This window comes from Phoenix dactylifera, chromosome 6, assembly GCF_051530095.1.
Source record: "Phoenix dactylifera cultivar Ajwa chromosome 6, Ajwa_hap1_PhDact_Kaust_v1.1, whole genome shotgun sequence".
Taxonomy (NCBI): Eukaryota; Viridiplantae; Streptophyta; class Magnoliopsida; order Arecales; family Arecaceae; genus Phoenix; species Phoenix dactylifera.
Genome location: NC_143195.1, coordinates 36,198,302 through 36,213,949, shown reverse-complemented (window position 1 = coordinate 36,213,949; position 15,648 = coordinate 36,198,302). Strand labels below are relative to the sequence as shown.

General features: G+C 39.0%; 1 protein-coding gene and 1 pseudogene across 4 annotated transcripts in view; one reads left to right on the top strand and one right to left on the bottom strand.

Moving 5' to 3' along the window:
- Positions 1-9,301, bottom strand: part of LOC103713029 (uncharacterized) — a 34,346-nt gene extending 25,045 nt beyond the window's left edge. The window contains exons 1-5 of one of the 3 annotated variants that reach the window (XM_008799784.6): positions 8,726-9,301; positions 4,456-4,514; positions 4,244-4,375; positions 3,933-4,073; positions 966-1,022 (exon numbers count right to left, since the gene is read on the bottom strand). In XM_008799784.6, coding sequence (XP_008798006.2) covers positions 966-1,022; positions 3,933-4,073; positions 4,244-4,375; positions 4,456-4,514; positions 8,726-9,047 — 711 coding nt within the window. In that variant the 5' untranslated portion in view covers positions 9,048-9,301. The remainder of the gene's footprint in view (positions 1-965; positions 1,023-3,932; positions 4,074-4,243; positions 4,376-4,455; positions 4,515-8,725) is intronic. The other 2 variants (XM_017844277.5, XM_008799786.6) reach the window with 2 other exon arrangements.
- A 2,589-nt stretch (positions 9,302-11,890) lies between these two features.
- On the top strand, positions 11,891-13,757 carry LOC103713027 (SKP1-like protein 12 pseudogene; annotated as a pseudogene). Its single transcript, XR_015988286.2, has 2 exons — positions 11,891-12,023; positions 12,512-13,757. The product of XR_015988286.2 is annotated as an SKP1-like protein 12 pseudogene (transcript).
- Positions 13,758-15,648: the final 1,891 nt, after the last annotated feature.

Here is a 15,648-nt window from a genome sequence, read left to right as displayed (position 1 = left end):
AGAGAAAAATAGTTAGAGAGCTATTTCGGTACAGAGCTATATCATACCATACCGTACCGAACTGATAAGGTACCGATACGATATCTGATACAGAGATTGCGGACCTTGCCAGAAAGTCCTCGCGTCTAGATTTGCATGTGGAACATTCAGAATTGTAACAGTAGCTTTGAAAGGATGTAAAGGATTAGCATCAAGACAGGATGGTATATCAATCGAGGTTTTGAAACTTATGGGAGAAAAGTCAATAATTTAACATGTTTATTCAATAAAATAATGAAACATAAAAATGCCAAATGATTGGAGAAGTACTATGGCAACTATTTACAAAAAATAAAATTACATATAAAATTGTACCAACAACCATGGAACTAAACTTGCACACCACTCTACAAATGATAGGACAATGTTCACAAAACAGAGATTAAGAAAAGTAACAATAGTCTTAGAGAAACAATTTGGTCATGTACCAAGAACCTCAAAAATTGAGGCTATCTCTGCACTTGGGCAATACTCAATAAACAACATGAGTCTAAGCATGGTTTCTATCAGATTTGAGATGGCATATCTTGGGTACCAAGAAAGGTATTTGATGGGCATTTAGAAAGAACAGTGTGAATAAATGAAAGTTAAAATTGTGAACAGCATGTAGGATGAAGTGCAATAAGTGTTAAGAATACTTCTGGTGAGACAAGTGATTTTTCAGTGGCTTGCTTTAAGGGTCAAAATTAAGCCCATTTCCCCTTATTACCTCAGTCACAGATGAGATTATTTCCGATATTCGGGAACATATATCATATACACTTTTTATAGATAAAATGTTTATTGACTTAGGTGAACAATGACCATATGCCTCCTTGGAAAAAAGTATTAAAAACTGTGTAAAGTCAAACACAGAATCTAGCTAAAGTTCTCGTCTTTGTGTAAGATAATCATTTTCTTTAAAAAATTAAAAGAGAAAAAAATACCTCTTCGGAACTAAGAGTACTTCTACTTACAGTTTTCCGCCGATGTCTTCGCAACAACTGCACATTTTTGAATGCTAGTCGTGAAAATAAAGCAGATGAGATATAATGCTGATATACTCAGGAATTAGTACAATACCAATCAGATAACAGGTCATCCATAAGTTGGCACACCCTATCAAGTTGCATGCTAACATGAAAAGAATCTCAGACTTAAAAATTTGCATGTTCCTTCTGATATAGCATAATTTTGTCAAGATGATATATCAAAAGCAAACTTTATATACAAAATTAAAAACTGCAATCTATGAATATGGATAAGAAAATCATAGATACCAGAGTCAAATTAAGAGAGAAAAAGATTTCTTCTTAATTTTTCGATAAATGAAATCAAACTTCCATAGCATGTAACGAAGATAGCAATATTTCCACCAACTAATCAACACTTGATAGAAATAAAGATAGCACTAGAAGGCTTTATTGTGAATATTTCAGACAATTTCTGGTATATGGTAAGGTGCATGAAGATATGGATACCGCCATATGTCACCATCATTTTTGCTGATTTATATGAAAGATGAAGTGAATGAAGTGTTAGGTAGGCACAAGATACAGGTGGCAAGTGTGAAGGTGTCCAAAAGCAACAGGTTCTAATTACAAAATGAAAAATATATTAAACACTACAATAATAGTTGTTTTGGCTAGTCATTCATATTTCATAACATTTGTTGGGAAAAACTTCTTTTCGTGTCATATTACAGTAAAAAAAGAAGAAAAAACAATGAACCAAGGTTCGTCGTCTCGGTACTGGACCCTGTATTGGTGCCACACTAGCATTGTATCGGTAAGGTACGGAATCTTTTCAGCATACTGAGTGTCTGTACGCCTTCCATACTGAGTAACTATACTAACCAATACGGTAGGGGTGTACCATCCGGTTGAAACAGCAAACCCTGCTATGAAGCTTTTAGTGCCCAAACATTTCACATCAATCTTATTTGATACTTGAATGGTTGAGTAGACCTATTTAACGAGCGAGCTGGGCCGGCTTCAAGTCGGGCTCAACCCAAGGTATCACATCATTTTGTCGGGCCCACATTTGGCCCGACCTAATCTTCGAGCCTACTTCCCAGGCCCAAGCTCACTACTTATTGGGCTTTGGGCTTCCAGGCTAGGCCTCGAGCTTTCTAGAATTTTTAAAATAATGTGGATGATAGCCCTAGTCTCCCATTCGATCATCAAAAAAAAAAATCCAAAAATAGAAAGCAAAAGAAAAAGGGAGAACTCAAAGGGCTTTCTTGCTTGCAGTCACCCTCGCCAAAATCAAAGAATTCTCACCGAAGATCTAAGATCAGAGGAGATGAGTTAGTTCAATCGGGTTTGGATGGCGGCAAGTATAGCTATGGTGTTGTGCCACACCCACACGGACCGGTGCACCAGGTGGAACATCGGCAAGGAATGGGTTGCCCCGGTTGGGCTCGTGCCAACCACCAGGTTTGGCTTTGACCACTTACTCGACAATGGGAGCAAGGAGGAGCATCGGAGGCAAGCGGATGACTCCCTCCACAAGGCCATGTACACGAGCTGTTGGGGCCCTAGCTAGACTCCTCTTCGGCGAGGCTAGGTGGGGTCTTTCATGGTTTGAGGAGGCGAACGACGCCACCTTATGGTGGGGTGCGGGGTTGAGGCAAGGATGTGCTAACCCTAGATGTCACTACCTCCTTTCCTTAATCAAATGAAATGAACCGAGCTCTGAGCCTCTAACAGAATAGGGATGTAAGGGTTAGGAATGTAATATTGCAAGCCTATAAGGATACTTAAGAGATAACACATATATAATATTGCAAGCCTTAGGAATGTAAGGGTTTTTTTATACGACATCAAAAACCATGTGCCAAGTGTTGATTCCTTAAGCTGGCAATAATATGAAAGAGTATACTGCCATGCAAGGTTCGCTGTACCGGTCGGTACCGGTCGGTACCGAGCGTACCGTACCCGTACCGATGGATACCGGTATCGGTACACCAATGTCGGTACGGTCGGTACCGAGCGTACGGTACCATACCGACACTCGGTACGTCTATACTAGTGCGGCACCGGTACGGGGTTCGGTACTGGTACGGCGAACCTTGCTGCCATGTCTAAGAATTTAGAGTATAAAAAATCCAAAATATGTAAAAATTGACGTTAAAGTTAAAATAATAACGAAGAAAAATTTCTTTGCTTTGTTTACTTGATGATATTAAACTATCCCTCTTTTGCTTAGGCTGGTAACTGTATGAAAGAAATTTTGGAAAGTGATATTAATCAAAAAGCACTTTTATGAAGGGAGGAGAAATGCTTAATTTTCTCCTTATTCTTTCTCATAAGTGCGTTGACACTAATCAGAACAATTATGTAATTAATTGGCAAGATATGTATTATACAAAAAAATTTGGAAGGCAATCAGTTTATATCTAGGATAAACCCTTTGCACTACACAAACTCTTTCAAAATAATCCTAAAGGGAAGGACAAAATTTACTCAGTTCCTGCAATGGTGTATTAACGTAAGCATTATACAGTAGACATTCCACTAAAGTAAATGTCAGTTTAGAACTCCTGAATCTTGGGATCTTTGTTAACCAAACTAAACTCACATATAATTTACACAATTTGGCAAAGGGAGAAAACCTCCGAGCACATGCACACATATACATACCCACCCTGCTACTGCTGTCTACTTGATACGAAAAGAGCTACTCTGTTCAGAAGCAATTAACAATTCTAGCAATTGACTTCCTTTATGCAATGGTCAATAAAGCAACCATAGCTCTGAATATTAATCAGATATCAGGTGATAACTTTCTTTTTTCAGAACAGGAAGATCGATGACAAGGATTGGTGAATGTAGTACAAATGTACAATAATTGGCATTTACATAATTGCATATATAGTTCTTAAAAAAATAAAAGGGTTTTTTATTGCCTACCTGGTTTATATAGCTTAATTTTGAAACACCAGCAACTAAATGTGCTACATCATCACCAAACTCTTTTTCTATGCTAGTCAGATTTTCGAATGTGTCATCTATCACATCATGAAGAATTCCAGCTACAACTGTGTCCACAGCCTGTAATAGAACATATGCCATCAAAAGAAGAAACAAATGGAAGATGAACCCAACATGCACATTCTCAACAAAAGGAGGATTGTCGTATCAACTATAGTACTGCAAATCAAGATCCTTGAGATGAAACCTGCTAAAAGTATTAAATATCAACACTGGAGGAAAAAATATACTCGTTGTCCGCTTGTTGGCACCAAAGCAGCTAAGATTTTTCCAGTATGGATGCAGTGCGTGACATATGGCTCTCCTGTTTTCCTTGATTGACCAACATGAGCTTTGGTTGCAAATGCAATAGCCTTCCGCACCTGCAATAAAGAATAGACATCTGTTTGACATAAAATATATATGTAATTATTCAGGTCAGCAATGAAGAGGAAGATCCGACCTTTTCATCATTGAATATTGGGTATCCTGTTACATCTACTCCTTCCAATAAAAGAATATCTGCATTATACATTTCAATCGCAAAAAAGATGAGAAGAACAGAATGTGGAACATTACAGTAAAGCTGGCTCAAAATAAACTGGATCAGGCTTCGGTGCCATGATTATTATCACAGTTCAAGAAAGACAAACGATGTAAAGTAGTCTATAACTAGCATAAATAAGAATCCAACTTTATCCAAAGTAAAGGTGCATATCAATCTGATATGTAGCCATAGAGGACCAAGAAGTGCAGCTTCAGAGCAAGTATATCTACGTGGAAGCTATCAATGGTCAAGAAGCAAATGTCTTCTGTTTAAGCATATCTAATTGAGATGCAGTCCACTGCAGATTATAATCAATAGATTATGTGAAGGTATGCTCTCATGTTATTCAGTCAATCTTGTGAAGACATGAGCTGGGTTTGCAACAAAAATTTTTCAAGAGGTCAAATTCTGTCGCAACCAGTTTGTACATAATGCTTTCCTCAGAAAGAATGTCTGTAGTCCCCTCTTCTTCAGATTCTCGCCAGTTAATATTTTTTTTGGATTGCCAACATAAATTACATAAAAAGTACATTTACCCAGTTATGGACCCGACAATCCAAGGCCCTAGGAGGAGCGAACTTGAGACAGACCTAACCTTTGACATTTTTTGCATAAAGTTCTGCCCTAGGACTTAAACATACGCCATTGCACTTGCCAGCCCAAACCTTTTACCACTACACCAAGCATCCCCTATTGTTTTGGATTGCCAACATTGGATTTCCAGCCATGAAAACATTTATCATGTTTGAAGCAAGAAGTAGCCACCATACAAGTTTGAAAAGACAACCACCAATCCACCGATGTTCAGCACTCGATAGGTGTTTTTGATGGTGCAGCAGCCACTTCTATCCCACCTCCAAAGAACTGAGTTCTCGGATTGATTACAGAAATTAACAAGGATATTCTTCAGAGGTTCAATCTCATCTGCAAGACCTCCACTGAGATCCATTTTAAAGTTCAGCACCCACCACCACTCACCATGCTGCTATTTACAACAATCAGATACCCAACAATTCAAATTAGAAGCTACACCAGCCAATCTAGGAAGCAATGTCCCCAGCTTATGATCAGAACAACCAACATCCCTCTAAAACCAAATCTTCCTCCCATTTTCCAGACAAACTTGAGGACAGCCAAGAAAAAGGACTCAGTTTCAAGGATATTCCTCCAGGAAGGAGAAGCCTGAGCTCTTGATGCACATGAACGACATCCCAATTTCCTTTATCCCTTATAGTACTTTCACTCAATCAGATGCCCCCAACTCACAATGCCTTCAGTAAACCACCTCCACCACCATTTGGCGAATAATGCAAAATTGAGAGCTCTTAAATCTAGAACTCCCAGTCCACCTTCTGTCTTGCCTCTATACATAGCCTTCCAATTAGCCAAACAACGGCCTCTGCTAATTTCATCTTTCCACAAGAAATTCCGTCAAATTGAGTTGATCTTTTGTAGGAACCAAGAAGGCACAAGGAAGATGGAAATTGAATATGCAGGGATAGATGACAGCACTGCATTCACCAACATGAGATGCCCTCCAAATGACAACGTAGTCCTCTTCCATGCAAAGGAGGCAATACTCCTTTAGCTCGGCAGCATGCAAAGGAGTACCTTAATATTAGGCAAGCTCTAAAGATGGCAATTAAGGACATTAGTGCATCCACTCTGTCTAATCTCCTCAGCTCCAAGATACACCAACACACTTTTCTCAAAGTTAATCTTCCAACTAGACAACAAGCCGAAACAATAATGAATAAACTTCATGTTTCTAGCCATATCACCCTCCGGTTTACAAAAAACCAGCATGCCATCTGAGAATTGTAAAGATCGGATACCTTCCAACACCTCATCTAGTCCTAACCTTCATAAAAGATGCTCCTAAGAGGATCTGTGAAGAATTCTAGATAAGACATCGGCAACAAGAGTGAAATGGAGAGGAGAAAGCGGGTCACCCTGGTGCAGCCCATGCCCACACCACACCCATTACCCTAGTGCTCCATTAATCAACATTGCTGACTTTGAAGGGAAAGTATCAACTCTATCAACTGCATCCACTTCATCCAAAAACCCATAGCCTTCAACAGCTCAAACAAAAATGACCAGCTGACTCTGTTATAAGCCTTTCAAATCGAGTTGGCAACATAATCTTATAGTACTTGTTACTTTACAATTTTTACTTCATAGAGACAGGAGGAGAGAGAGGTGGGGGGAGTGGGACCTTCTTATTGGATTCCTAGTTTAATCTATTTAAGTCTTACACTAATGAAAATCCTATAGTATTGAAGATTATAGTAATCCTCCACCTTGCCCCAACAGCAATAGTTCGAGCCTTGTACTCATGGACTAGTGTTAGCTTTACGAGTCCTTAATAATATTCCAATTAAAGCCACCTTTGTTAGTGTAACTTCTTCCACATCCTCACAACTCACAACTTTTGTCGGTGCTAACTTAAGCTATTCCCTCATGTTTCTAGACCTTGCAATGCATTTAAGAATTTATCCTTATTAGCACATCCTTAAATCTTTGTTGTAAACATTCATACCATCTCAATAAATTCTCCATCACTTTGCCCTTGACTGGAGCAACTCCTTACAAGCATTCCAAACTATATTCTTCTTGAACACATAGCACATCATCTTAAGATTCTTATTTCTGTTATGTTCATCTCGTTAGCCAAACCACCTTCATTTCCCAACATCAAAGCCACATTTTGTCTCCTGCATAATTTTAACTAGAATAGTTGAATAAAGTTATTCATTCCAGTACTCATTCCTCTCTAAATAGAAATTTATTTGAACCCCTTCCACCTATAGAGTTTTAACCTGGTTAAAGGGGAATGAGTGCCAAAAAGTTGTTTTAACTGAACAAACCTGAATAAAGCCAGATTGTCAGCCTTTACTTTGTTATGCTGTGGTTTATCCGAGAACCAAACAGAGCTTTAGAATCATTTGACATTGCAAATCCTTAAATCCAAGAGCTCTAACCATAAGCACAAGAATTAACAAGGATTGGGCCCTCTAACCCCATGAATCGAGTATAAAAGAACTAACGCTTGGTACTTACCAACTTCTATAAACTTTTATAGTGAGTTAATGGAAACTTGGAACCCTAATCTTCAAAACCAAAAAGCTGTGTTGACTTTTACTCAAATGAATTTTGTCCACAAATGGACTAAGCAATCTCATTGTAAAGGAGAGGATGATTGACCATACATCGCCTAAGAAAATCCTATTTCTAGACTGCTTTACTTCCTCAAAAGTGAACCTAATGATTCAAAGCCCCCTTCATACAAAACAACAATGTCCAATCTGTCTAATTCTACATCCATCTAAACCATTCCACAACCTTGAATGGAAATGCTAATCCTTAGAACAGAAATTAAGCCTGCCTAAACCATGCTCTTCAAATTTTAAAAACTAAAAAACATTTCAGAAAATTCACCAATCCATTGTGATAAAGTTCTTTGTTCCACAATTGACAATAAAGATCATCATTCCACTCTATGCCCCTTTATCTCTTGCAGACTATTTATTTTTACAGGCTGGCATTCACATAATCCAAGTAGAGTTTCCATAAGGAAGACCCTGTTTGCTAATTTTGTGTCTATCTGATTCTTCATTGACCTTCATGTTTCCCAGCCATCAGCACTCTCATGTACCAGAAGATGATCTCCTTAGGTTTCTCAGATTTTAATTTACCTAAAAATGTTTTTACGTCTCAAGATATTGCTACAACACATGTTCCAGCCTTTCAAATATTTCATAAACTCCAGTCTTCAAGAACAACATATATAATCAGAGAATCACCTAGCTCAGTGCCAATCTCTATAATTTGGATATCCAAACTTTTTTTTTTGGTGTGTGTGTATGTCTGTGTGAGCACGCGTGTGCACGTATGTGCTCAGATTACCTCTACACGTCCACTGATAGATTGCGAAGCTATCTGCGGGCATGTAACACGAATTTAACCCCTCTTCTAACTAATTTGAGCAAGGCACCCACTTCTTCAACACTAACCAACTTCTCTAGGGTGAAGATATGAGCAAAGATTCTTTCCTCAAGAAGAAAAGATATGAGCAAATCTCGGATTAACATCAAGATCATGATTTAAGAATTAAATTTAACACGAATAAACGTCATCTTGATTCCAGGCTACAAAAAAGGAAGAAAAGGAAGAGAAAGCGGACCTGGCTGTTCCTCGACCCGAGGCCAAAGAAAATCAACCTTGGTGGAGAGGCACGCCCCCGACGCGATCGCAACGGCCGTAACCGCCACATGCGCGAGCGCCGACGTCACTGCCGCGTGCGCCGTGTCGGAGCCGGCGGCCGCGGCGGCGGCGACGATCGCGTTGCCGGAGGTGATGGCGGTGCCGAGCGAGGACGGCAGCTGGTCCAGGACGCACCGGAACCGGACGGAGCCACGGAGGACGGCGGGGACGAGAAGGAGCCGGGAGCTTCGACAGCCGAGCATGGCGGAGCTCCGGTAGCCCAATTCCACGCAAGAAGACATGATCGGACCCGTTCCTCGGGGCTTCTTGGAAGCCTTTCCCTCTTCTTCTTCTCGCCTTCGCCTTTGCCTCCGCGGCCTCTCACATCGTGCCGACGAAGGCGGGGAGGAGACGCGAGATTTTGGAGAGAGGGAGAGGAGGGGAGCGAGGAGGTGAGGATTTGTGGATGGGAGGTGGGAATCGGATGATTTCTTTGTTCTTTTTTTCTGGCGGAGACCGCTCCAAAATGACGGGGTGGGTGTCAGTGTCACTCTTCTTTTTATTTATTTGTTTATTTCTCGCCTTTTAACGCGTTGTAGGGATCTTGAATCTTGAATTCTGGATTTTTTTTTTTTTTTTTTTTTTTTTTTTTTTTGCTTAAAGAAAAAGGGGAAGGGGGGAGGAAGGAACAAGCCCACCCCCGCATAGCAGCCCCGACCACTGGGCCCCCACCCCGCCAGGAGAATGTTCGATGCGGGTAGACCGAGTCGTGTGTTGGGCACCTCGACCTATTTTACTCATATCCTCCCCACCCGTGGGCCGGCTCGGTTACCCGACCCGACCCTCCGTGTGAGTACGTCACACCTGGCACCACCCAAGCTATCAGCCGACCAGTAGCGCTTCCAGACTCCGTGTCCAGGCGTGGGGCATCCGATCCCTGAATTTAATCGATGCCCGTGCGTTTCGAATCTGGAACCACTTGGTTGGAAGCAAACGCCCCGTTCATTCTTTTCGTTTCGTCGGAAACGTATGAAGTTGGAGCCTCGATTTTTCTAGACATTTAATATTACATTGTCATAGAAAATCTCAAATTTTATTTCTTGCCACATTTCCTACCAGTCTACCACCCTAAAAACATTGAGGATTTATTTTATTCGTAGAAAAAATAAAGAAAAAAAAAACTATGGTCAATAAAAAATAAAAAAATGTCTCATATTTGGTTTGGAGTTTTCAAAAACATCGGATAGCAAAGTAGCTTGCTTATAGGAATAAGAACTCATTTGGTTCGTAGAAATGTACAAGAAAAAAAATGTGGTTAACGAAAAAATAAAAAATAAAATCTTATTTAGTTAGAGTTTTCAAAGAAAAGAGATGGAAAAATAGCATTCTCATGGATATAAGATTCTCATATTTTTTGAAAAATAAAACCCATGTGTGACATTAGAAAATCCAATGTTCATCTGCTAAAATTTAGAATTTTTTTTTCTAAATTGCATTTAAGCTTTTCAATAAAATAAAATATTTCTTTTCTTTATTAGAGGCATAACAACTATTTTATGCAACTTTTTGAGAAAAAAATAATACTCAACTAAAATATAAATTATTCTCGAATGTGCTACTTTCTTGTAGTCATCTAAATATGCAAAAACTACTTTCTCAAGTACCATATAGCCATGCATCAGTTTTTTAGAAAAAAATATTGTAGTAAAAAAAAAAAAATCATGAATCAAATGAGTCCTAGAATAGTCCTCAAAAACTTCACTAACCAAAAGTAAGTTGAACTTCAAACCAAAGCATGCAGTGTCAAGTCAATAGTTGGACCAGTTCATAATTCAATTTGAGACGACCAATGGAGTGGTCTCTTTCTGGGATTTTGTATTTTCATTTCACCTTGTCTATTAATGAATAATTTGCACATCCTTCTTCCTGCAACAACATGTGAACAGTAGAATAAAGTGCAATACTATGTAGGCATGTAAATTTACAAGTTTCTTACCAAAGGGCTAGAGGTTTGAAGCTTGAGCACTTGTTCTATATATTGGCCCACTCATCCGGCCCGGCCCATTGGCAGTATCAGCCAAGATAGCAAGCAGAATGGTCAGTTGATCATCATAGAGAACCTAAGAAAGAAAGAAAAAGTGGGAGAAAAATATAAGAGAGCTTTAATACTAAACAAACACAAATAGGTGGAAAAATCAAAGATAGAAAACAGCTAAAACGTTCCTCTTTGAACGGATTATGCTACATTTATAAGGTATAGTATTTGTGCACTTCAGTACAGAAGAGGTGTATAAGAAAATCCAGATCTATTGTTGAGGTTCTAGATCTTAAGCTTGAGCTAAAGCTAGCAATCATCACTTCCATATTCCCACGATTTCCGAGTTTTCACGGTTTTCTTTGTTCTAAAGAAGGTTTCTTCCTTCTGTTTGTTTCTTCTTTCATTTTTCAAAGTTTTAGTTGTCATTTATTCTTGATTTCCCCACTATTCCTCTCCTTTTTTTATGAAGATTTTCTCTTCTATTTTTTTCCCCATATAAGACATTCTTGTGCTCTGAAATTCCACGATAAATGTGATGCAAACTTCGCATCTTCGCCCCCTATAGATGTTAGACTTTTCGAGATGTTAACTAGATGGATACAATACATTACATGTCTTGGATTTTGAAATTTTATTTTAAGATTAAAAAAATGAAGAAAGGAGTTTAGATATCGTTGAGGCCAAATCATACTGGTCCAAGTTATCCAACATCATAAAAATATATCACCAAATTTCATATTAAATGATATAATATATTAACGATATACTAATACATTTATTTTGTAGCTATAGCTAAATCGAGAGATAGCTCTGCCTTCAAATTTCAACCCAAGATAGCTACTTTGGATTGCCTTGGATATATCCCTCCAATTACCTGATTGGGTGGTGATTTGAATGGAAGTAATTTAGGATTAATGTGATGTAGAACAATTATGATACAGCTAAATATGATGATATCATGATGCCCCTTGGAACTTTTTTTACGGCACGAGTAGTGGGCGAATAAATAAATCTAGTACTCTTTTTATTTGTCCACGTGGGATTAGGATATTAGATTTTTGAGAGTTTAAAATTTAGACGGATTTACACGGATTGAGTTTAAAATTTTAGACGGCTGCGACAATTCCTTCTCCTACGAGGATTGGAACCACGACTCTGTTATTTAAACAGCTTGGTCGTCTGCTTTCTTTCTCGTTCTTCGTCCGCCCCGCTTCTCTCCGAAGTCCCGGTATCCATAAGAGTGAGAACTCAATCTCCATCCTTTTTTCTTCTCTTCTTTTTTGCATCAAAGATAAAATTTTTCGATCGGATTTTATCAATCGTAAAGTCATCGAGTTTTCTGTTCTAATTAATTTATGTTTATTTGCTGAATTCCATGGGACTCTGCAAGTCCGATTCAGTTTCGAAACCCTAGAATCGCCTTGTAATTCTTCACTCGAATCCAATATTTTTCTTTTTTTTTGCGTGTGTTTTCAACCAAGAACAGGTTTTAAACCTTAAGAAATCTGTCTGGATTGAACGCTCTTCCCTGTTCCTTTTTTTAAAATCCTTGGCGTCTCAAAAATCCAGGGTTTTTGCTGATTGGAGACCTAATTGGGCCGATCCATGCAACCGATTCTAACCCGAAATAATGTAGCTTATATAATCGTATATTTTTCTTGATGCAGAAGATGGGAAAAAATCCATCAATTTCATTCGACGTATTCATCGTATCGTTGTTGATTTCAGGTTAGAGTTGAAGAATTCATCAACCATGTCTCCCGAAGCGAGCAAGAAGTTGGAGCCCCCAAAGATGGTGGTTCTCCGGGCCTACGGCGGCGCGGAATTTGAGGTCGATGTGGTCGTGGCGAGCCAGTCGGGGACGATCAAGAACATGATCGACGACGGGTGGTCCGTGGAGTCCGGCGTGCCCCTCCCCAACGTGGAGGGCCCCGTGCTCGCCAAGATGGTGGAGTACTGGAAGCGTCACGTCGAGGATGGGGGGGAGGAGGAGCTCAAGGAGTGGGACAAGGGCTTCGTCGAAAGGGAGAAGCAGGACCTTTTGGTGATTACCATGGCCGCCCACTACCTCGACTCCCAGCCCCTGTTCGAACTCTGCTGCCAGGCGGTGGCCGACACCATCAAGGACATGGCGGTCGAGGATGTCCGGGAATACTTCGGGATTGAGAACGACTTCACCCCCGAAGAGGAGAGGAAGATGAGGGTTGCGCATAGCTGGGCCTTCCAGTGAATGGTTCCGAGTCGCTTTTAGTTTCCGATTGAAGGCTTTTCTTTCTTTCTTTGGAACTCTATGGGTTTGTAGTTGCTTGCTTCGCTTCCTTGGACTGTCGTCGAAGCATGCTCTGTGGAACCATTGAAGCGTTGCTAGATACGATATCGATTTATTTTTTGAAGGAATTAATGAAGTTCAACTTTTTTTATCAGAATTATGATTTCCAGTTTTTAAAAAAACAGGTTGATTGAATAATGTATTATGAGAAGGTAGAATGGTGTTTTTTTATTTATTTGTAGATTCATTGTTTGTTTTCTTTATGGTGTGAACTACTATTTGAGAGCAGTAAATTCAGTAATTAAAGCAGTAAAATCAATATTGGTAGAATTTTAGATGGCTTGTCATTGCAACAGCCATACATACGGTGGTTTTGAGAAAAATACATGGTAGTTTCGGATTTGGAATAAGTTAATCTCACCAAAAGGAACTTCGAGTACTGATGTTGCATTCACTAATTTCACTGTTTAATTTAGAGGAAGATTGACCCTTAGAGTTCTAATTTTATACGTGTCTCAATGTTTTCATGAATCTGATAGTAATGCAGTTTAATCTGATGTGCTAGTTGCACTACTGCAATTGGTCAATTCCAATACTGTAATTTTGTTTCGTGTTAGATCAGGATGCAACTTTGGGTTATTTTTGTGGGAGTAATTTTCTTGCCCTGAATTCTAATCTGACAAAGCAATAAAGTGACATATCCATGATACCCACAGATAAGCAAGTTATTGTGCATAAAAAGGGGATATTCTATAAACACGCTTTAAGCCATTAACAGCTCTGTTACTATGCATGATGTACATATAGTGAGGCTGGTTAGAGTCATGCACTTACCTGGGAGATTGTCAAATCTGGAACCATTAGTGACAAGCCCACAGGTGCACAACCGAAGAGACTATTAGCTGTTGTGGATAAATTTCCTGGACTATTAGAGTTGGCACCACTTTGGAATTTGAATACTTAAACTAGTTGCAGAGGAATTTGAAGTAAAATACAGGAAAATCTAGAGCTAAAGGCTTGCTAAAGAAGCATAATATCAGAATATGAAAATTTGATTAAATGTAAGAGGCCAACCTTGTACCTCTTTTAAAATAGATAAGGATCAAATTAAGCAAAACTGGCAAACTGGAGGTGAATATTATTATATTTTGCTCGGTGTAAAATAATAAATTTGAACTTCCAAAAGATACAGATACCAGATATTTAGCACACTACATTTAACAACGCATGCGCTGGTTAAGCAGAAACTCTAGTTGCTGACATTATGTTGGGGTCTCTTCTTCTGCTCCCCTTGCTCCAACATCAAAACATAGATTCAACATGGTGAGTGGTACAAGTCATTGGGACTCATCTGCTAGAATTTTGCTGACTCGGCTGAATTACTCTTTGCTCTTCTTGCTGTCCGCATCAAAGAGAATATAGCATGTTTTCAGAAACAAAGAATTTGAGTTAGGCTACACATAGAACACAAGGAAAACTTAATAGTTAACAGCAACTGCCAGCACTTCTAATTAATAAGCTTAGAGGTGAAGAAACTGTTTGTATCACTCATCTGATGCACACGAAACTAAATCTAGTTTTATCAGAGATCCAGAGATATTTTGCTCCCATTTCTTCCCATTCAACTGATCTACTCTACTCTTGCTTAATCAAGAACCTTCTGAACCCTGAAGTGTTCTATAACTTGTATTCTAGAGTATATCTTTTAATTCCAGAGTATAACCTTCATTTCCATAACATAACTTTTAGGAAAAATTACAGCAACACCACTTCAATTTTTCATAATTTGCTCTTACACCCTAAAAATTCTAATTTTTTCAATTAGACCCCAAAACATAGGTTTGGGTTGCAATGCAGAGAGGACCTGTGCACACGTGATTGACACATAGATAAGTTCAGACACAAAATTTCATCGATACCCTTGTTAACTGGATTAGAATAGGAGTCGTGCTTTGGCAGGAACGTAAACCCGAGGGTACATTAGTCATTTCACACTCGCAGTTTGGGCCATATTGCGGCTAATTCGTAACTTTTGCGGTCTAATTAAAAAAAAAATGAAACATTTGATGCAAATCGCGAAAAGCCGAAGGGATGTCTATGTAATTTTTCCTAACTTTTAATGTGACAGATCGGCAAAATGCAATGTAGTCTTGATCAAGTGAAATTAAGGATCAGTTAACCATGAAAATCAAATGAGCTATGCAGCCCAAAATCCATTACAGGAATCACCTTTATTGTACTAATCGCTACTCACAATCTGCAAAGCCCAACTTCCTAATTTGTTTAATTTCATGATTCTGAATTGCAACGACACGTCAACAATCACAAAGAATTGTTGCACCTTATATTGGATGGTGACGAGATACAAGCATCTATGTATCTTGTCTGTCTTTCAGTGGCCAATAAGTTTGATGGTTTGAGCCCTGAAATAGGAAATTCCAGAGCCTATTGCCACTTGCCATCTCCTCCATTAAGCAAGCTAAAAATCTCTGGTTAATGTTACAGTAAGTATGCACTCAACATTTGCAAAGAAGAACATGAACTACGTTAAGCTAGCAGCTGTTAGCTTTAGCCAAGTAGTCAGCGATTGTTTTAT